Here is a 22,946-nt window from a genome sequence, read left to right as displayed (position 1 = left end):
AAATGCCCACCAACCCAGGAATGGATTAACAAGCTGTGGTATATGTATACCATGGAATACTATTCAGCCATTAAAAAAAATGGAGACTTTACATCCTTCGTATTAACCTGGATGGAAGTGGAAGACATTATTCTTAGTAAAGCATCACAAGCATGGAGAAGCATGAATCCTATGTACTCAATCTTGATATGAGGACAATTAATGAGAATTAAGGTTATGGGGGGGTGCAGAAAGAGGGATGGAGGGAGGGGGGTGGGGCCTTAGTGTGTGTCACACTTTATGGGGGCAAGACATGATTGCAAGAGGGACTTTACCTAACAATTGCAATCAGTGTAACTGGCTTATTGTACCCTCAATGAATCCCCAACAATAAAAAAAAAAAAGAAAAAAAAAAAATAATTTTGGTCCAGTGTACTGTGCTCTCATGCATCTAATCTTTGTCATCTGTAAAATGTGAAAAATACTAGCTCTTCTTTCCCCCATAAAATTGCTCTGAAGACTAAAGGGGAAAAAATATAAGAAAAATGATTTACATTCCTGGCAATTAGAAAATGCTCAATAAAAGGTGGTTATTATTGTTATTACTAATATTATTATTTTGATATTATTGTGACATCAAACAAAAGATCCTGAAATTAGAATGGATGGGACAGAACAATTCAGGTGACCTGGAGGCATCATCCACAGAGGTATTGCGGTGCCTGGCTGACTCTCCTTCCCTCCTTGCTCAGGTCTGAGTGGGCTGCCACACTCCTACAACAGGACAGAGACAGCTGTGGTGCTGACTTCATGAGTCATGGCAGAGTAGGACACACCTGGAAGCTCCCACAACAGAGGTTGCTGTGCTTGCAGGAGGCAGCTGGGTCTGGACTGGTGCATGGGTCCCCAGGTTGGGCCATCTACTTGGTTGGCTCCGCTTTCCTGACAGGAAGAGAACCGGGTTCCACAGGGTAATGTCACATAGCACCCTTCTTCCTCAGCTTGTTCTTATCTGATCTGAATTGTCCCTAATATTATATTCCTAGAGACAAACCAGCTCAAGGGATTTGTTTGGCAGGAAACAAGTGAGGAAGGGAATGAATATGAAAGAAGCTGGACAACCATGGTCAGGGAATTGGAATTTCTGGGAAAAGAAAGGTCATGGAAGAGGCACGACAGAGATCTACTCAAATAGACCCAATGCCTCTAAAATCCCCAGTCTTTATCATACCCTCTGGCCTATCCCTACCCTACCATACCCCAACCCTTCCCTCAAATTACACTTTTTCTATCACTGGCATCAATATTCTCCTGGTCCTCCAGCAACACAACTCAGAACTCAATTGTGACTTTATTTCAACCGCCTCTCCACTCAATCAGTGTCCCTGACTTTATTTTCTTCTATTAATTGTTCTTTGCTCCTCCCTTCCCTCTGCCATCCTTCTGGACTGGGCCCTCCTTTCTTCACTCCTCCAGCTCCAATCTTGCTGCTCTGCCTCTTGCCTTTTATCTAATCCAGCGGTTCTCAACCTGTGGGTTGCAACCCCTTTGGGGGTCTCCTGCATATCAGATGTTTACATTACAATTCATAACTAGCAAAATTACAGTTATGAAGTAGCAACAAAAATAATTTTATGGTTGTGGGTCACCACAACATGAGGAACTCTGTTAAAGGGTTGCAGCATTAGGAAGGGTGAGAACCACTGATCTAATCAATCCAGCTCACCTGGGCCAAACCAGCTTCTCCTCGTAGTATCCTGTCATATCCTTCCTCAAAGGTCTTCCTTCTCCCGTGCCTTATTTTCTAACACATGGAGTTCTGACTTTTCTTCATGTCTTTCATGCTACTCCATAGCATGGTCCCAGCTGACACAGTGGCTTTGCCCCTTCCACACCTACCCTATCCCGGCAAGCACACCATGGCCCTAGCACCATGCTGATGTAATTCAGAAATATTGCCAGGGTATCCTAACACATCCAGTTTCCCCTGCGTTGGGGACACAAGAATTGAAACATCTTTTTTCCAGGAGTGTTCTTGCTTCACTGAGACCGCAGATGAGGGCTCCATATGATGCAGGGAAAAGTGTATCTGACCTGGAATGCAATTCATTCCTACCAACATTTATAAAACACCTAAAGTGGGTATGAAGGAAAAAGAGACACTGCATCTGTCACAAAATAGTTTTCCAGCAATAGGGGATGAAGATGCAAGCCTCTAGCATAGAAGATTGTAGAATGAAAGAAAGAGGGGGTCAGTAAAGCCTTGATCTTTTGTAGAAGGTATGAGATCCTGCAAGGCAGGCATAGGCAAATATTACCTTCATTCTGCAAACTTGCTTACATGCCTGAGAGTTTAAGTGGTTTGTTTATTGTCACAGAGCTAATAATTACCAGATTAGGGTCTCCTAGTTAGGTGATCTTTTTAACGCATGACTCTGCCCACAACCAACAAGGCTGTGAAACACCTGAGAAACAATTAAGCATGCTTGGGAACAATGTGAATGGGCATGGCTGCGGGGCCACTGGGTAAGGTGGCATTCAGCCTGGGCATCAAAGAATCCAGGAGATTTCAATCAGAGAAGTGTTAAAGCAAAATTAAAATGAAGACTGAGCCTGAAAAATTCCCCAGCAAAACAAAACCAAAGGCCTTAAAGATAGCTTTATTTTTGCTTAAACCGCAAATGTAAATTGAAGTTTAACTTGGGTCATTTCTGATAAGTGCTTATGCTAGATATAAAACCTAGCTCCAACCAATCATAAGCAGCCCACTAACATAAATTATATGACAAGGGACTTTTTAACAAGGTACCTAAAAAAGTGCAGTTGCACAATTCACAATCACAAAGATGTGGAATCAACCCAAGTACCCATCAATACATGAGCGGATTCATAAAATGTAATGTGTGTATACCACGGAGTACTACTCACCCCTAACAGCAAAGGGTGAGCTGATACCTTCTGTAACAACCTGGATGGAATTGGAGACCATTCTTCTAAGCGAAGTCTTGCAAGAATGGAAAAACAAACTGATTATTTAATTATTAAATTGGAACTAACTTATCAACACCAGTGTGCTCATTTGCTAGTAAAACTCAATGAAAAGCAAGCAGGTGGTGCAGGGCAGAAGGAGAGAGGTAAATTTACAACTAACTTGTACAAAGGAGACATCAGGTGATGGGCACAGTATGACTTTGACTCCAACTGTACAAAAGCAATTTATATAATCACAACATTTCTACCCCTATTAATACTCTGAAATTTTAAAAAAGGCAATTAGGTAGCTGCAGACCAATCAAATACTGGTTTCTTATTTTGCTTCCATGTTTTCCCAATAAATACTTGCCTCTGACATTTTGTGCCTTTGACGTCTTGTGATCGAAACCCTAAACTTCTGTTAGTCTAGAGTTCCCCAAACTGTGAACTGCTTCTTACTCAAATGAATTCTTTGAAATTTTATTGTCCCTCAGCTTTTTTTTATTTTTTATTTTTTTTCCAACTGAAGTGAAGAGAGAAGGAAGACTAGTCCAGAAATAAAGGAACTCCATGAGTAAAGTCACAGAGAAGGACCGGAAGAGCAGGCCAGGAGCAGAACAGGGGCAGGACTGCCTGGGCAGTGGAGACTCCCACCCTCTGCTCCCCTGAGAAGCTGAGATAAAGGAGGGGAGAAGTTTGGGTGTCTCCCCATAGATAAACTGGCTCCACCCAGAGGCCAGAACTGTGTGTTTGGGGAGGGCGGACAGAGCAACAGAAGTGCCTCTTCTCCAGGACCAAGAAACTGAGGCAGTGCCAGACAGGAGCCCATTTTCCTGATCCAGTCCTCAGAGCCAGCATCTAGAGCAGTACTGGGGAAGGATTCTGGAGCCAGAGAGGACAGAGAGATGGCAAGTCCCCTAGAGACACCATACCATTTTGGAGTCAGAGGAGGTTGGGGGCTGAGGGTGGCTGTGGGGGAAGGTCCTGCCCCCAATGGAGATCAGGGAGCAGAAGGGGGAATAATTTAGGCAGAGAGTAGAGGTGATGAGAGAGGGAAGAGAGAGATGGCACCTCAGGAGAGAGGCTTGCTCTGGGCCCCACCTGGGAACACAGCCCTAAGACAAAAAATAAAGTATTGAGGGCAGGGTGCAGTCTTGGGTAGCCTGATGCAATGCTGTTTAATGCACTGCCTTCCTGAACATCCTCTCTCTCCTTCTCCTTCACTCACCTCCAGGAGGGTGGGGATAAGAGTGAAGATGAGCTGAGTCCCAGCCAGGCCCCCGGAATGGAAACTCTCCGGAGCCCAGAGGTAAGTGACATGGCAGACACTAATGTTATCATCCTTGGCTCCAACACCCCACAAACATTCATGCCCTCCGGTACCTGCTTAACCTTTACCCAAGACAGGTGACATTCCATACTGTCTCATCTCTCAGGGGGCTACACAGAGTAGGGTTAAGGAAGAACCAAGGTTAGCTAGCACGAACCTAACGATTCTTTTTCCCTTCCCTCTCTTCTTCTTCCCTCCATCCCTCTTTCTCCACCCCCTCCACCTGTGTTTTCCACCTACGAGTTCCTCCCACAGAACTCTCCAGAAGAGAGGCTGCCCCCAGAGGGGAGCAGACTGCAGGCCATGACCCGGCGTGTGCTGATGAATGCATTGCTGTTCAGCCTGCTCCTGGCTTCTTCTTTGCTTTTGGTCTACGCCTTCCGGAACTGTGGCCCAGGTAAGCAAGGTCAGCCCCCTTCAACCTAGTCCTGCAGCCACAGCCCATCCCTGCTCCCGGAGCCCTCAAGCCCACCCTGAGCCTCCTAACTTCTCGCCTCATGAATGCCAGCCATGTCCTTCTCACTAGACTCCCCCTCCCCTGTCCCCCGTCCCTGGTGTTTCCTGCCTGGCCCCTGGAGGCGGGGTGTGCCCTGGCCTCTCCCCTTCCCTCCCCTCACAGGTGCCTGCCAGATGCAGGTGTGTTGGGATCTCCAGGCTCTTTACCTGGCCTCGGGGAACAGCAGCGTGGACCCCTGCACCGACTTCTTCAGCTTCGTCTGTGGAAAGACCAACATGTCCAGCGATTCCTTCCAGGCTCTTGCTGAGGAGAACAAGAGCCGACTTCGGAGGATCTTGGGTGAGGAAAGCAAGGTGGAAGGTTCTCTTTACAGGTGAACACCTCTGAGCCCAGGACCAGGAGCCCGGCCGTCGCAAAGCCCAGGCTGGGGAACAACTGCCCGGCCTCGCTTCTCTCCGCTGCCCCTGTCGCCTCAGTTGCCCCTTGCCTTCTTCCATCTCTCCTAATCCCTCTCTTCATCTTCTCTATCTCATCCCCATCCTCTTCCCTTTTCTGTTTATCTGTGATTATTCCATTCTCTCCAAGTCCTTCCTTTTAACAAGCTCCATCTGCTTTGTTGTTTCTCTCGAGTTTTCCAGGTCTGTCCTACACGTGGTGTCTCCCTCCGCCACCATCTCCTCAACACGCCTGCCCTTCAGCTCTTTCCTCCGGGGCCCTCACTCTCCAGCTTCAGACCCTCTGGTCTCCTGGTACCTCTCTGTCCACGTCACCCTCTCCCTCCCACCACATCCCGGCTCTCCGCTGCTCTCGGCTTTCCCTGTGGTCTCTTGCTTCTCCACTAAAACCATGGCCCATGGAAGGCATGTTGAACTGGAGCTAGGGGGATAAGAGGGTGGGGTGCCCACAGATTGTGGGAAATGAAAGAGGCAGGGTGATGGGGTGAGGAGAGGGGCCTGCACCATGGTGGAGCCTGTGTAAAGCTGAGGGAGCGAATATAACTGCCCGCTGGCTGTACAGGAGGAGAGCGTTCTCATAGGTTGAGGCTGTGAAGAGGAAACCAGGAGGGTGGAAGTGGGTCCCAGGAAGCTGCCCGATGCTGCTGACCACTGGGGACAGGAGTACATGAGACAGGCCTGCACTTCCAGTCCTCCTGCACTGCTGATGGATCAGCTGGAATCTGGGAGAAATGGATGTAGAAAGAGGGGAAGGTTTACTCTCTCCATAGAGGGATATTGCTGGTTAACGTACAGACATGAAAAGGAAGAATATGTTAGGAAAAATTCTATGGACCACGGTGGTGCAAAGAGATTTCAGGCGACTAAGGAGTGGGAGTGTTAGACATCAGAGGGTGGGTGGTTCAGGGATGTGCATCTCTTACCGTGCTGTGGCTGTGTTTATTTTCTGGGATCCATAGATGAGGAGTCAGCTTCTTCTCTTTGTTACACCTTTCCTTGACAGTTTTCTTCTCTCCAGTGTAAGTTTTCTAGTTTCCTGAATTTGTCTAATTCCTTCATTTGTTTCTCTCCTGCCTTCCGTTTCTACCCCTTCTCCACCCATATCCCACATTCTTTTTCTCCTTTCTTCCATGTCTTTTCCTTCTTGTTTTCTTCTCCACACTTCCTTTATTTTTTTTGTGAGGCAGACTCCCACTCCGTTGCACTTGGTGGAGTCCTGTGGCATCGTAGCTCACAGCAACCTCAAACTCTTGGGCTCAGGCGATCCTCTTGCCTTAGCCTTCCAATTAGCTGGGACTACAGGTATGCACCACAATACCTAGCTCGTTTTTTCTATTTGGGGTAGAGACCAGGTCTCAGTCTTGTTCAGGCTGGTCTCAAACTCATAAGCTCAAGCAATCCGCCTGCTTTGGCCTCACATATTCTTTATCTTCCTCATTGCTTTCTTCTGCCTCTCCCTGCTCTTATCTTACCATTGAGTTGAGCCATTTCAAACTGCAGAGTCCTTTCATTTTTTCAATTTCTCTTCTCCTTTATGCCTCCCTTTCCTTCCATGTCCTGTGGGAGTCTTCCCTTCTTTCTTCCTGTACATGCCCTGACCCTCATGCTCCAGGTGGTCACTACACTACTCTGCACTCCTTTAATTCTCCCATGCTTCCTTTATAGAAGCCCAGGGCTCCTGGCATCCAGGCTCAGGGGAAGAGAAAGCCTTTCAATTCTATAGCTCCTGCATGGACACACATGCCATTGAAACCTCAGGGACTGGGCCCCTCAAACAAGTTATTGAGGAGGTGAGAAAAGCAAGGATATCAACTTTTTCGGATGCATAACAAATAGAACCAATGAATGCTGGGGGCTGCCATTTTTTTTTCTAGAGGGTAGGTCATCCGCCTAAAAATCCCTGAGTTCTAGGGGCAGATGGAGCTAGAAATGGCAATATCCTATGGGAGTACCAGGACCTTAGGTGAATGCAGAGAAGAAGAGATAGATGTGGAGCCCTGGAGACATCAGAGGACTCAGAGCAGAGATCAAGGGGTGCCAGCTCTCTGAGAAAGACAAGATCAAGACAGTGGGGGGACTCGTAGATCCTATGCTCAGCCCTTTCTCCTTCTTCTTCCTAGCTTGGAGGATGGCGCATCTCCGGTAATTGGACATCCTTAGACTTTAATCGAACTCTGAGACTTCTGATGAGTCAGTATGGCCACTTCCCATTCTTCAGAGCCTACCTGGAACCTTATGGGACCACCTCACACACACCAGTCATCCAGGTGAGGGTTACACTAGCAAAAGCACAGATGGACCTCAGCCTGCCTCAACTCTAGCCTGTCAACTTCTAGCCGAAGGTTACAGGTTGGAGAGGTGGGACAAAGGTGCAGTGTAGGGAACATCCTTATCTGAAGAGAAAATTTTTAATATGAAAGTCAGGAACACTAGGTGAGGTTGGGAGACAGAGCAATAAGGCCAGTCCTGGGAAGATAGAAGTAATTCTGATCTTTCTTCCTACTGATCGGAATTAATCTCAGAGCTTTTAACTAATCTTCATATCTCTAGGATTTCCCTATTATTTGCTCTTCATTTCTGCCAACTTTCTAAACCAAGTGCTACTTGTGTTATGTTATTTGTGTTTAAATGTCTCCAATGGTTCACTAAGTCATCAGGATCTGGTCCCTAACCCTTAGCAAAGCATTGCAAGTACTTTGAGATTTGACCCCACATACTTCTCCAGCCTCATCTCTGCATGTGCCTCTCATTCTTACAACCTAAGCCAGGCTGACTTACTGGTAGTTCCAGGAATATTCCTCCATTCTTTGCATATGCTGCTCCTTTTGTCTGCAACAATCTCTTACATTTAGCCTGGAAAACTCTTCTATATTTTTCAAATGTTGGCTTTAGTTATTATGTCTCCCAGAAAGTCTCCATTGACATCCTAGCTAGGAGTTAGCTGAAGCCTTTCTCTCCTTCCTCTCATTTCCTCCTGCTCTCAGCGTGTACACTCAGTACTGAAGCCTGTGAGCCTTCCCAGCACAGGACCACACCTTATTCCTCGTTGTTCCTCAGGACCTAGCACAGGGCCACACAGCTTGAGGCCCACACCAGCAACTAAATAAAAACTCTGGTGCCATTGCTTCTGTAGTATGCAATGTAATGCCATCTATATATTTTGCCTCTACTCTTAAAAATTCCACAAAAAGAAGATGAATATACAGGAAGAACTGGTAATTAGGATAAGGTGTTCTAAAATTTAGTTCTAAAAAGTGGGCTCAGGAGTTTAACTGGTGTGGTTCTGGGGGTAAGTTAAGATCTAAACTGGCTAAGGAAAGGCTCAGAGAGGAGAGAATGTGAGCTGAACATCGTGCTTGGCTCACACAGGTAAAGGTGACAGTGAAGCTGAGGGTTATTAAAAGGGCTGTAGGGAAATCCTGAACTAGGGGATGAACCAGGAATGATGTGATTCATCCATAGGGTCATTGAGGCAACTGGTCTAAATAAATGAGGATTTGAGGTAGGGCAGGGTGAAGTAAGGCTGTTGACATGAGGTTGAGCCTGATTGTTTTAGGCCTAAAAGCCACGCAGAGGTGATAACTTTTGACATTAATAGAAAATAAAAAGAGTTACTGAGGCCATTCAGATGTTATGGTAGTTGTGCATGAAGCATTCTGTGAGCTAGGAGTGTTGTAGGTTAGCCTAGAGGGACCTGAATGAGCATCATGAGCTCGTGCAGTGGGGTACAAGTGGGAAGGAGAAACTAGGCATGAGAATTCAGGCAAATTTACCCTGGTGGTGATGCTTTGTAATGTTTCTAGAAAACTTTGTGACTGATTAAATATAAATGAAGAAAATAGGGGAATCACAAAATAACCCTGTCATTTTTGGTTTGGTATAAGTGTAAGAAGGGTGGTTACCATTCATCATCTTGTACCTGGGCAGACTCTCGAGGGAAGATCCAGTAGAGAAGATGGATGGCAGTAGGAGCATCCCAAGGAGGGGCTGAGGGACAGAGGGAGCCATAGCAGAGTAAGAACACTCAGAGAAGTGGGAGCTGGACCCACAAGGACAGGCCACAGAGGAGAGGGGAAGGGCTGCAGGAAGGACAGGTCATCATGGATTCCAGAGATTTCCAAGTTCAGACAATAAATGAGAAGACACCACTGGAAACCTAGAAAAAGTTTCCAATGATTATGGAAATGGACACAAATCGGATGGACTGAGATAAGGAATCTTTTTATTCCTCAAACTTTGGACATAAAATGTGACAAAAGATTCAAGTGAAAGATTTTTAGGATAGAGGAAAAGTACATAGCTCAAGGTGGGAGTGCAATACTGAAATGGGAGAAAGTAAAGGAAAGTGTGGAAGCAAAGATCTTCAAGATAGAATCATGGGCTAAGCAGGGCCGGAGCTGAGGTGAGGCGTGTGGGGGACCTCAAGAAGGACCCTAGGAAGCTCCCCAAAACTCAGTGTCAAGAAAAAATAGTATTTTAATGAATATCCCTAAAAAATCAAAATCCATGCAAAAATCAGTGATTGCACAAAATATCAAATTTTTGTTCATTATTGATTTTTTAAAAAGGTTATGCTTTTTTTCAAACTGGAACAAAACTCTTACAATTTTTTTTCAAAATGAATCAAAAATACATTGAAGACCTTCTGGAACACATCCATGATTGTTTTCATAATGAATCAGGAATACATGTTAATTTGGGGGGAGGGATGTAAATCCATCATAAGCAAAGTTTTGAGATCTTATTGTAGAGGTTCTTGTATTAATCTTTATTTTTTAAATTAATTAAAATATTTGTCTTGATTACTGAGTTCTGGGCACCTCTTAAATTTTTCATTTGAGATGGATATATCTCTATTGCCCTAGCTGTGGCTCTAGTCCAAGGGATGGGTCCCTTCAGGACACCAATTGTTGAGTTCTCCCCTGTTAACCATCCCCAAGCTGGTTGTGTTAGTCACCATTCTATCACATTTGAATGTCTGGACTCTTCCCTTGGTACCCCTTGGCCCCCAATCCTGTCATTTCTTTGTGCTCTCACTCCTTCTTTGTGAACTCTTCATGCTCATGTCCATGGCCATCCTCCTTGGGACACTCCCCAGGTCCCCACACATCCCTCTCTATGCCCCATGCTCCCCCACCTCTCTCCAGCCTCTCTTGTGTCCAGATAGACCCACCAGAGTTTGATGTTCCCCTTCAGCAAGAGCAGGAACAGAAGGTCTATGCCCAGGTAAGGTGGCATGTGGACAGGGTCCCCACCCTCGGAGGCCAGGAGAAGGGCAGAAGCCTCTGGAACCTGTGACTGAGGTTGTCCTTCCCCAGATCTTTCGGGAGTACCTGACTTACCTGAACCAGCTGGGGGCCTTGCTGGGAGGGGACCCAGGGAAGGTGCAAGAACATGCCTCCTTGTCCATCTCCATCACTTCAAGGCTGTTCCGGTTTCTCAGGCCCCTGGAGCAGCGACGGGCACAGGGCAAGGTCTACCAGATGGTCACTATAGACCAACTCCAGGTACCTCAAATAGGAAACAGGAGGATTGTGGGCACGAAGGTCTCTGCCCAAGCTTTTCTTATCTCCTTGTATTCCTTTTCCTAGTGCCCTTAATTCCTTTGCATCCCTGACTCTCTCCAGCCTCATCTTCTCCAATGGTTTTTTCTCTTTCTCTTAAGCCCAACGGGAAGTCCTTTCCCCTTCCTACTCTCCTTTTCTCATTGTCCCCCTCAACTTTGTGTCCCTCTTCTAAGGAAATGGCCCCTGCCATCGACTGGTTGTCCTGCTTGCAAGCGACATTCACACCAATGTCCCTGAGCCCTTCTCAGCCCCTCATGGTTCATGACCTGGAATATTTGAAAAACATGTCGCAACTGGTGGAAGAGCTGGTGTTGACACACAGGTTTGCCTCTGGTGGAACTGGGGAGAAATGGAAGGAGAGTCCGAGGACCTGTAGGACTTGGGGACCTGGGAGACCTTGGGAATGCAGGCTGGTAAGGCCTCCCAGGGAGATAAGAGGGACCTGTTCCCTTTGGAACAGGGAGGGGTGGGGAGAGGTGTGTGGCATGAGAGGAGAAGGATGTGAAGTCTAGAGCATGGGGAACGGAGCACACGTGAAATGATGGGTCCAGGGACAGCCAAAACATGGGGTCTGCTGGGAGTAGCACAGCAGCTTGCAGAGAGCCTCTGAGCTTCAGGAGATGGTGGAAGGTCACATATGGAGCATGTGAGGGCATTTGTGCCCTTCAGCGGCTGAGCACTACAGGCAAGAGGAGCAGGCCAGGGAGATAAGGAGAAGGAGGTGGTGAAGGGGGAGAAAGCGGAGACGGAGTATATTTCTCAGCTATGGTGAGGGGATTCTGGAGCCCTTGTGGGAAAGAATTTCTAAGACCAATTCTGTGAGGATCAGGATGCCAAGTCGGGTGGGGCACAAGAGAGTGCAATTCTACATTGGGCCCTCTGCCTCTCCAAAACCTGTGTGGCCACCGCCCGAAGGCAGCAGCTCTTCCTTTCAGGGGCTTGGACTCAAAGCCATTCTTCATCATAACTTGGTGGCAGCAACATCTGGAAATCCTTTCTTTGGGGGGACAAACAACCATTCACAGGGAGCGAGCAGGTTTACATGAGGGGCCAGTCATCTCTGGTCAGAGCATTGCCAGCAGGACAGAGGAGCCCCAGAGCTCGGCTTTACATTGCTGAAGAGACATGGGTGAAGATGAGCTAAGATTTCTTAGTTGAGGAAGTAGATGAATCTCTCTTTTTTTTTTAACCTTTTTTTTTTTCCTTTTATTAAGTCATATACACATAGATCATGAATACATTTATGCATTTGTGGAGTATAATGTGTTGATTTTTTATATAATTTGGAGTGCTCACATCAAACTTATCAACATAGCTTTCACCTCGTTTACTTAATTATTCTGTTAAGATATTTATGTTCTATTCTGGATAGATTTGACTTGTACCCTTGCAATATGCTCCATAGGTGTGATCCTCCCATTTACCCTCTCTCTATCAAACCTCCTCCCTCCCCTCCCTTCCCCCTGTACTTATCTCCTTCATTCTGGGCTATAGCTGTGGTCTATCTGTCATAAGAAAGCATGAGTAATTATAAATTGGTTTCATAAGAGTACTGAGTACCTTGGATAATTTTTCTTCCATTTTTGAGATACTTTAGTAAGAAGAATATGCTCTAGCTCCATCCATGTCATAAAAGAGGTAAAGTCTCCATTTTTTTAAGGCTGCATAGTATTCCATGATATACACATACCACAATTTATTTTTTTTACACTTTTATATTTAATTATGTATTTTTATAAAATCCTTTATGGCCTTTCTTTCTCCTTTCCCTTGTATACTACAATTTATTAATCCATTCATGGGTCAATGGGCACTTGGGCTTCTTCCATGACTTGGCAATTATGAATTGAGCTGCAATGAACAATCTGGTGCAAATATCTTTGTTGCAAAGTGATTTTTGGTCTTTTGGATGTACACCTAATAGAGGAATTGCAGGATCAAAGGCCAAGTTTACTTTTATATCCCTGAGTGTTCTCCAAACTTCTTTCCAAAAAGAATGTATTGGCTTGCATCTAGCCCAAGATCTACTTTCTCTGTGACTTTGAACATTGTCTTTTCACCTAGTTCCTTCTTCTGCCATTTCCTCATCCCCTCTCCTAAACCACAGCAAAGCTCTTCTTGACTGTTTGTATATTAAGACAATTGTTCTTCAGACATCTCCAGATGTATATGTGTGGGTCTCTTATTGTCTCCACAGGGACTTTCTGCAGAGCCACATGATTTTGGGGCTAGTGGGGACTCTTTCTCCAGCCCTGGACAGTAAATTCCAGAATGCACGCAGAGAGCTGAGCCAGAAACTACGGGAGCTGACAGACCAACCACCCATGGTGAGGAGAAGAGGGGGTGTTTTTTTCCAGATTGGGAGCTAGAAAAGTATCTTGTCTTCTGAGGTGTAAGTGTTAGCATGTCTGTCTCAGGGAGAGGGGCATGATGGCAGGTGCCCCTCCATGTCTCAGCTCTCCATGGAAGCAGGCAGGTTGCACAGACAAGGCTTCACTCAAGAACCAAGGTACCCGGTGTCAGGTGTTCAGAAACATGTCACCTGTCCTGGCCACCTCTCTGGCCTCTTGCTGAGTATTAGAGTTTAATTATAAAATTCTGCAATTACCAAGGACTGCCATTCTTTTGTCATGCCCCTTACATTATTTGCTCAGTTATTGGACAGGACTTAGAACTTAGGATTCACTGGGAGGAGAGACAGGTGTGGCAAGCAGTAGCCTTCCCCGAGTCTCAGTGATTCCATATTCCACATTCAAATGTTCTGCACAAAGAATTCATCTCTGACATCCAGTGGGGTCTTTTGGGCGATACATGGGCTTTGCGGTGCAGCCTTTGATGCATCTGAGGAGGGCACTGGAGAGCAAATGCATTTCACTGAGGAGAGTCTACTTACAAGATGCAGGGATGCTTTTCCCCTGAGAAACTTGAAATCTTGAGTCAAATCTCAAAATGCAAGCAGAAGTGTCTTGTACATTGGATACATCCAACCTCAGTGTAGGCCACAATGTAGCCTTGAAAATCACTTAGTAATTTGTGGACCATTTCTCTGCCTTGGAGAAACTCTCTGCTTTGGCAGCCTGAAATGTCTGTGGAATTCAGACAGGAAAAAGGTATCTGCAGGGACTGGAATATAGTCATTACTTATTGAGAGCTTATACTGTGCTAGACATTTTCCCAAATGCTTCTGATCTATTAACTAATTTAATCCTCACAGTTCCACAAGGTACCATGGATACCATTTTGTCCCTGGTTTAGAGATGGAGAAACAAAGGCACAAAGATTAAGGAGTTTGCTCAAGGGATTATAGCTAATGAGTTGGCAAATAGAGGAACTGAACTCTGGTAGTCTGGAGTCAGGGTCTGTGCTTATTCATTGTACTAAACAGCATTGCTTCTTAGAGTCCTCACCTCAATTTCCCAAGGAGCTTCTGCCCAGCTTTTATCTTGATTCAGATGAGGGGCAGAACAGAGGCCTATGTTCTCTTGGTTGGGGTTGCTACAAAATCAATAGCAATTAGCAGCTTCCTATAAATCCCTGCCCCTTGGCCTAAGGGCAGCTTTCTGAGGGTGAGGGTGTAAGACTGCTCTTGTTGAGTTTTACTTAAAGAACGCAGAAGGCTTACACATCCTGAAGTCACTCTCTTTTCCATTAAGGTACATAATTGTCCTTGGGCTTAAAATCTGAATCAACCTCTGCCAACAGATAGTTGTGTGACCTTGGAGAAGCCATTTTACCTTTTTGGAACAAGAGTATAAAATATGACACATAATACTAATCATAATAGCTGGTTATACGCTGAGAAGTCATTGTCTGTCGGTACTTAGCATAGATTATTTTATTTAATCTTCCAGAAACACTTGGAGGCTTTTAATTCCTGTTTCACTGGTGCAAAAATAGGCTCTGAAAGGCCAGGGCACTTTGCCAAGATCACACAACTCATAAGTAAAGGAACAGACTCCACGATGGATCTGTTTAGCTTACAGAATCAGGTTTTTTTTTTTTTTGCCACACCCTGTCAGGGTTGGGAAATAAGTGGCTGCTGCAAATGAGGGGTAAGCAAACCTTTCCGTAAAGGGCAAAGTAGTAAACATTTTTGGCTTTGTGGTCCCTGTGGTCTATGCTACAGCTGCTCAATGTTTTGGCAGCACAAAAGCAGCCATGGGCAGGCATGATTGTTTTCAACTCAGGTTTGGACAACAGATAGTCTTGGAGTTCCCAAGACAGAGGGATCAGGGAGCGTTTGAATGATCAGTGGGATCTTTGTGCAGGAAGAAAAACCAAAGCAATGTCTAGAGAGAGGCAAGAGTTTTCTGGCAAAGAAAGGGTGATCACCTCATTGGGACAGGGCATGAGGAAAGGTGGCTAAAGCTTGGTACAGTAAGAGGTCCCTCCTGGTGGCTCTGGCTGAGGAGAGGTGAGCAGGCTTGGAGGGAAGGCAGTGACCACTGCTGCCACTGCAGCCTGTCCCCTGAGTGTTTGTGTTTGACAATCCACAAGGAGGCCAGGACACCTGCAGCACAGTGGACGGGATAATAGGAGGGAGAACATCAGAGCAGGAAGGAGAGGACCTCCTGGGGACTGGTAGGTCACTATAGGGTGACTGGTAGGTCCCATTTTCTCTGCAGCAAATAGGAACATGAGAAGGCATTTATCTATTTTATGATTTAAAAGAACATATTATGAGGTTCAAAATGAGATTTCCTAACGTGTGCTATCAGGGAAAGAGTGGAGTCAATGACACCACCAAGGTTTTGGCCTTGATTTGATCAACATTTTTAGTTCTATCCGAAGGTCATTAATTACAGGCTTCTGTTCATATTCTTCTGAATGAATTCTCATTTATAGTGCTCTTATTCATAAAGACTGCTAAGCCTCATTATTTGACCATCTTTGGTTGATTGCTTTTAAATATATAGTCACTGAAAATGGCCACTGAGCTGGGCCTTTCTTTTAGGAAACCTGGGAAACAGGGTTTGTGAAGTTAAAGAAGAACTTCACATTTGTGGCAATTAAATATGAGCTATTTATAGTCAGCTCAGCATCCCAATTTATTCAAGTCACTTTAGCCATTTTTTTCCTGATCCTCCATTATATCATCTGTCCGTTCCAACCTTGGGTCATTTGCAATTTTGTTCAGTGCATCTTCGTGCAGACTGCTGTTAAGATCCTCAAGGGGGAAGGACATCAGATCAGTGTATCAAGGACTTAGCTATAAGTGGATCCATTCATTTAGGCAACAACTATTTATTGAGCACTTATTATATCCCAGATACTTCCCTAAGCACTTTGGACATGGTAATAAAAAAAATAGAAAAATATCTTTGCTTTGGACACATATATTTTAGTAAAGAAAGAAAAATAATAAATGAACTAAATAAAATATGTTAGGTGGTATTATGGAGGAAAATATAACAGGAAATGAAGAACAGGAAAGCTAAGTGAAGAGCAGTTACAGTTCTCCACAGGAAGGTCAGGGCAGGCCAAGTGAACTTGGAGTCCTTCATCAACGACTACAGTCCTGGTGCAGCCAGATCAGAGTTCACTTAAATCACCCTATAATTCGACATTGACTTCTCCAGCAAATTCACTAGGATTTAATCCATACCAAATGCCTTGGGTAAATCAAGAGAACGCCAGTAAAGCAGGGTAGTACTTTCGAATATGCAGAGTACTTTCAGAGAATTATTTTACTAGATCTTCTCATCCATGGGAAAAGTAGAACCCATAATATTTTCATTTTGACAGCTGGCGTAGCTGAAGCACAGGGGGTTAAGCTTATAACCCACACTTAGTAAAAGCTGAATACTCTGTCCCTGTCCTGTGGTTGTATGGTGGTGGCCTTAGGGATGGATTTAGTCTACAGGTGTGTTTTGTTAGTTTGGAGTCTTTTGCAAACTTTGAATTAATCATCAACATTTAAAAATTAAGAGATGGCATGACAGGGTTCAGATTTCCAACCTGTGTGTACATGTGTGTGTGAAACTCAGGAAACACGGGGCAGCCTTCTCAAGGGCAACCATAACCACTGCTCAGTGGCATGTGGCTCATATTTCAATTAGTAGTTTCTGATCTCATGTATACCCCAGTGTGAAGAGCCTTAGGAATTTTTTATTATTTTGGCCTTCTTTGTCCTCAATAATCCCACCCATGGCTCTTAATAAATTACACATTATTTTCCAAGCATTCAAAAACTGTTCGTCTAATGATTCTTTCTAGAAATTTTGTTTAGAAATTAACATTAAAGAGCTCTAAAATCAACTTTCACCCTATTGAAAATTGGTCACATTCTTGCTTCCCCTGTAGACTTTTAGGATTTTTCCTGATATTTGTCACTTCTCAAATATTATTATTACTGGTTCTAAGGTTATATATGCACCTTTTTTTTTTTTTTTGGTGCCCTAAAACTAATCCACTGAATTTCATTATCTTGAGTTTGAAGTATTTTTCCTATCCTTCATATTTAGGAGATTTTTTTTCTCTAATTCTATTTCTCTCTTTCTCTCTTTTTAGCATTATCTTTCCAATGAATGTGGTATATTCTATCATTGCATATCTTGAGAGAGAGTTGGGTGGTCTCCAGTAGTAAAATCCCAGGACAAATTATGTTGGACAAGTAGCTGGGCCCCCAAAAAGGAGATCAGGGAAGAACTCAGGGAGCAGGAGACGTGAAAAGAGCAGGCGCTTCCTCACTGTCAGGATCCCCACTGCTGCTGTTGGCTGCTGCCCCAGGTTGTCACTCTCTTCTGAGAGGCAGTTCCAGAAACAAGCTTGTCCCTCAGGAGAAGGAAATTGACAATGTCCAGAAGAACTTCCCCACTTCAATCCACTCGTTGCTATCAGACCCAAGCTTCCTCTCCATTCCTGTTTGCTTCTCACTTGCCTGAGTATGTCTCTCTGTGTGCTGAGATGTGTGAGAGAAGAGATCTCATGGTGTGGAGACTAGAACATGCAAACATGGCCAGGCAGGCTCAGACCAACCTCCAAAATGATAAACGCTTTAACTAGTGGGCCAGGAGTCTCTTTCTTGATGACCACCAGCCTGGCCTCCACTTTCTGTTCCTCTAGGGGGTGCTCATAACTTCCCTCCTCACTTTAGGACCAGCCCAGCTGTTCTGAGGCCCAGCAGCAGCCTTCCTGCCTTCCCAGCCCCACATCTGTGGGAAGTCAATAAATGACAGGAGTAAAGTCTTGTGGCTTCATCCCACCTAACCCAAATTAGCATGTCATCTGGTTTGTCTCTATTTCCTTGGGCCAGCTGCCTGCTCCTCACCCCTGGCTCTGTGAGTGTGTTTCTCCGGTCACCCTGTTGCACTTTTGTCCCTTCTGGGCTGGACTGCTTGGTCAGCTTTCCAAAGCCACTGAAGCCCAGAGCTGAGACTTTACCCACATCTGTCTCTTATGTTTCTTATTCTTTAGGTCCTGCTGACAAAAAGCACCTCCGTTGCCACTGCCCTTCCTTTCCCCAGTGCTTGTCAGTGGCCTCACCGCCTCTGCAGTGAAAGCTCCCCATCCTCTTGTCCTGTTTCCACCTCCCCAATTTGGCTGAAGGACGTCTTTCTAGCTCTCCCAATTCATACATTTAGTTGTATCTTTTGTCCTCTTCTCCTAGCAAATGATGTGGCATCTAAAACCCAGTTTTACTCTGGCAATTGCCTTCCTATGAGACCCTACAGCATGATACCTGACTCCCACTTGTACTGATGGCATGGGAGGGAGTTAATGTCTCCAGCTGTTGAGCTTAGGAAGGTGGGTGTCATGGCTGGGACCCCAGAGAGGAACGTGCAGTATTGGGGATGGAGAGGCAGTGCACCTGCTGAGGTAAGAGGTCTGGTGTCTCACCCTCTCCTCCCTAGAGGCCTTGCTGTCAGATTCAGCAGGCAATAACCAGGGAGGCTTTGCTCAACCAGGCTCACAAGACTAACCCTGAAGGAGGACAAGGGAGGATGGAAGCCCCTTTCTCCGAGCAGCAGGGTGTGTCACCCAAAGGGATAATAAACTGAGACAGAACCCAGAAAATTCAGTCAAGAGAGCACCCTCTGGGGGGTGCAGATCTAGAGAAGATGGGCCTGGAGAGACAGATAAGGAGAGAGCCCTGGCCAGAAGTTGCTCACTCCACCTCTGTCTCCGTAGCCTTCCCGCCCACGATGGATGAAGTGCGTGGAGGAGACAGGCACCTTCTTCGAGCCTACCTTGGCGGCCTTGTTTGTTCAGGAAGCCTTTGGCCCCAGGACCCGAAGTGCTGTATGTGAGGGTTCCCTCAGCCCTGTCCCTCTGCTCCTCTATCCCATCTCCCTCCCTTGTTCTGGGACCCTTGCCCTTCTCAGCATCCCTGTAAACAGGAAATCGGGCCCAGAGAGTGTCCACTGAGAGAGGGAACCCGGAGGACTGCCCAGCCCTGGGTGAGCATAGCTTGACCACAGGACACAGTGTCTCCACAGCACACACTGCCTTGGATAAGGCACCCAACTTTCCGGGTCTTGTGCTTCTTCAACCATGAAATGAGAAAATAGAACTCTGTGACCTCTCGGGCTCCTCCCTGCTTACCTGAGATTTTTTAACAACATGAAAAATGACATGAGACTGGGATGACATAATCGTGAGGACAGTAAATAAGTAACTACTGAATACCTTCTGAGTGCCTCCCTCATGCCCGGGGGCTTTTGTAAGCACTCTGCATGAATGACTTTAATTCTTCTTATCATTCTAATTGTATAGAGGAGAGACCCAAGGCGCAGCAAAGTTGAGTGACTTGCCCAAAGTTACACAGGTTTCAAACAACAGAGTGAGGATTTGAACTCAGGCAGTCTGATGCCAGAGCCTAGGCCCCTGATGTCACTCAATCTGATGTCCTCAGTGATGTGTGTAAGAAAGTTTTCACACAAGGTGGCTGGTGAGGCAGTGACTGCACACTCAGGCTGGGAAGCTGAGAAACTCAGGAAGAGGGAGAGAGAGAATGTGTGCCCCTCCTAAGGCCAAGCTGAATCCTTAAGACTGTGCCCTTGTCTCCAACCTCACTTCCACAGGCTATGGAATTATTCATGGCCATCAAGGATGCCCTCATCACTCACCTCAGAAGCCTTCCCTGGATGAATGAGGAGACCCGGGAGGAGGCCCAGAACAAGGTCAGGCTGGGCAGAAGGGGCAATGTGGGAACTGGTAAGGGGTGGTTAGAGCAGTGGATGGTTAGAGATGGGGACTGGAGGAGAGCACCAGGAGCCCAAGAGCACATGTCAAGTGTAAAGGCCAGTGTGCTGCACACATCCTGGAGACGGCATGGAAGGCTGGGGCAGGGGTGGTGAGCAGGAAAGCCTGCCTCTGATAGACTGGGCACAGCTGGCTCCCTGCCACCTTTTGTGTCTCTCTCCAGGTCACCCAACTTCAGGTAGAGATGGGGGCCCCAGAATGGGCCCTGAAGCCAGAGCTGACCAGGAAAGAATACAGTGATGTGAGCTTCCCATCTCCTCAGGTCTTGCCTTCTTTCTCCTCACTTCAGCAACCCACCTGGGTTTTTGCCAGATAATCAATGGGTTTTCCCTGGGTGATTCTAACCAACCCCTTCCTTGCCCTGATGCAGCTGGACTTTCTGGGTGAAAGTCCACACTGTTGGTCTTGCTGGCAGAAGCCTAGCACCTTTTCAGGTCACGATGTGTGTGCACACATTCCAGCATGCATCCCATGACTTGCCTGAGTGTGTCTATCTGTGTGCCAAGATGAGTAAAGCCCATCTGCCCTGGTACATGGTTGTGGCTCTGGGCTGGCTTCTGCTAATCTGTGGATGCCCGTGTATCAGGGCTTACCTGTTTGGGTTCACATGTCATTGTGTGTCTGCTTTTGTCTCTGTGCACTCAAGCCACCTCCTGCCTCCTCCTCAGATACAGCTTGGTCCTAGCTTCCTGCAGTCTTTCCTGAGCTGTGTCCGAGCCCTTCAAGCTAGAACTGTCCAGAGTTTCTTGCAGGCCTTCCCTGAACACAGGTGAGGGCAGGGGAGACACAGACCCTCCATTCCAGAGATACCCTCTGATGATTAGGAAGGACAGAAGCCTGGGCAGGAACAGGGGCAGTAGTTAGGAAGGACAAGTGTGTCTGAGGGTGGGAGGACAATAAATGGTGGTGCTGGTGTGTGTGCTCTTTCCCCAGGTGGAAGGTGTCCCCCTGGGCTGTCAGTGCCTACTACTCAATCCCTGATCATGTGGTGGTCTTCCCGGCTGGACTCTTCCAGCCCCCATTCTTCCATCCTGGCTACCCCAGGTACAGGTGCTTCTATGAGGGCAGGGAGTCTCCCAAGAGGAATTTGCAGGTGTTATGATGGATGGAACCTGAGGTCAAAAATGCTGAAGACTTCTGGGGGCAACACAAACACTTCTCTCCTAGAGCCGTGAATTTTGGTGCTGTTGGCAGCATAATAGCCCGTGAGCTGTCACAGGTCTTCTACAAGCTCTGTGAGTAACAGGGCCACCAAGAGGTCAGGCACAGCAAGCCCAAGGAAAAGCCTCAAGGGAGGTCTATGGAGGTGGTGTGGTGTGGGGTAATTCTGCTTCCAGGAGGGATAGTCCTGGAAACTTTGTGTTGCTCCCGAGAGCCAGATTAGTTTACACTACCCACGACATCCGAACCCCACAAGTACCACCCTCACCTGTGCATCCTCTTGCCCCATTTTCAATAGTGCTCCCTGGAGACTGCCCGGACTGCAACACCCAGGCCCTGCAGAGGGAGCTCCTGTGTCTACAGCACCACTATGCCTCCTTCCAGTCACCAGGCAGAAGCTTCTTCAATGGCTCCCGCAGGTTTCTGGAGAATGCCGCAGATGTGGGTGCCCTGACCATTGCACTGCAGGTGACTCAAGCTCCCAGGCTGCCATCAACTTTTACTGGACAGTTAAGCCCTGTCCTCAAGTTTTCCTCCCACCATCTCTCATATAAACATAGCTGTATAGCTTTCTGCCCTTTGTGTCCCCCCCCCGAACAGATGTCAAATAAGGGATTTCCCTCCTGTCCCATAGGTCCCCCAATTCCTAGGACATATCTATAGGCCTTCTGGCTCACACCCTTTGTCGGGCTCAGACCAACATGTCAGTGCGCAGCTAGTGAGGAAGGGCCATGGGCTGGTTTGGGTCTAGTGTGAAGGGCACTAGATTTTTAGGTGGCCACTGTCCACCCCACCCCTGTACAGGCATACAGGGAGAGGCTGTTGAAGCATTATGGGGAGACAACCTTGCCCAGCTTGGAGCTCAGCCCCCAGCAGATCTTCTTCCGAAGCTATGCCCAGGTAGGCAGCTCCTGCCTCCCACCAGAGCTTACTTTATGACAGACACCTACCCTAATATGAGCACTCACAGAACCTCCTCTCCCCCAAACCCCCTCCCAAATATCCTGAACCTCTGCCGCAGATGTCCCCTCTGTCATCTTTCCTCACTCCTTGTCAGAATCATCCTTCAGATTACAGCATGTTCCTTGACCACTCAAGAGATAGGAAAAACCTCTGCTCTCAGGCCTCTCCATGAGATGCACCCAACTATTTTCTTCTTTCATGCTTCCCAAAATACATGAGCCTTAAAAATGAGCCTGCCCCAGGCTGGCTGTATACAGTTCCTCTTCAGAGACCCATACTCAAGTGCAGTGCCCACTTGACAGAAGCCCCTTATGCACGTGTGCTCCGTAGACAACCCAGTCCCTAGCTCCTCAGCACCATAAAACCTCCTCCCAGAGGCGCTTAGTTACTGACAGACATTGTCATTACATAGCCAGGCCCTCCTCCCACTTCGTTCTCCTAATTATAGGACCTACTACCTACAGATCCTTCAGATGGCCCTTGGAGCACTTTATTCCCTATTCTCCCTCTGTCAGCCCTCCTCAGTCACCCCATGTCACCAGCTCTGCCTTGTCCTACAGACACTGCTCACAAATGGCCTTCCTTCTCCCTCCTTGACCCCTCTGCCTGCCCAGGTGATGTGCAGCGGGCCCAGCTCCCAGGACTACCACAATACTCACAGCCCTGCCCCCCTTCGGGTCCACGGGCCCATCAGCAGCACCCCAATGTTTGCCCAGCACTTCAGTTGTCCATATGGTGCCCTTCTGAACCCCTCCAGCCGCTGCCAACTCTGATGACCTGGCTACCGAAGAGACTATGATACAGATGTTCCAGCATCTCCCCCACCTGATCCACAGAATCAGGGCAAGATCTTTTTG

At 46.8% G+C, this 22,946-nt stretch overlaps 1 protein-coding gene across 1 annotated transcript; it reads left to right on the top strand.

The window, feature by feature from the left end:
* The first annotated feature begins 3,746 nt into the window (after positions 1-3,746).
* Positions 3,747-22,939, top strand: KEL (Kell metallo-endopeptidase (Kell blood group)). The gene is made up of 19 exons (XM_053608628.1): positions 3,747-3,860; positions 4,187-4,261; positions 4,538-4,679; positions 4,902-5,078; positions 6,860-6,984; positions 7,315-7,461; positions 10,358-10,420; positions 10,513-10,701; positions 10,935-11,083; positions 12,959-13,088; positions 18,892-19,002; positions 19,785-19,883; positions 20,129-20,206; positions 20,634-20,734; positions 20,899-21,009; positions 21,133-21,200; positions 21,425-21,594; positions 21,931-22,026; positions 22,704-22,939. Exons 1-19 carry the CDS (start codon positions 3,858-3,860, stop codon positions 22,860-22,862), a joined length of 2,193 nt encoding a protein of 730 aa, XP_053464603.1. The 5' UTR covers positions 3,747-3,857; the 3' UTR covers positions 22,863-22,939.
* Positions 22,940-22,946: the final 7 nt, after the last annotated feature.

This window comes from Nycticebus coucang, chromosome 11 (assembly GCF_027406575.1).
Source record: "Nycticebus coucang isolate mNycCou1 chromosome 11, mNycCou1.pri, whole genome shotgun sequence".
Classification (NCBI taxonomy): Eukaryota; Metazoa; Chordata; class Mammalia; order Primates; family Lorisidae; genus Nycticebus; species Nycticebus coucang.
This window is presented reverse-complemented; position numbering and strand designations above follow the sequence as displayed.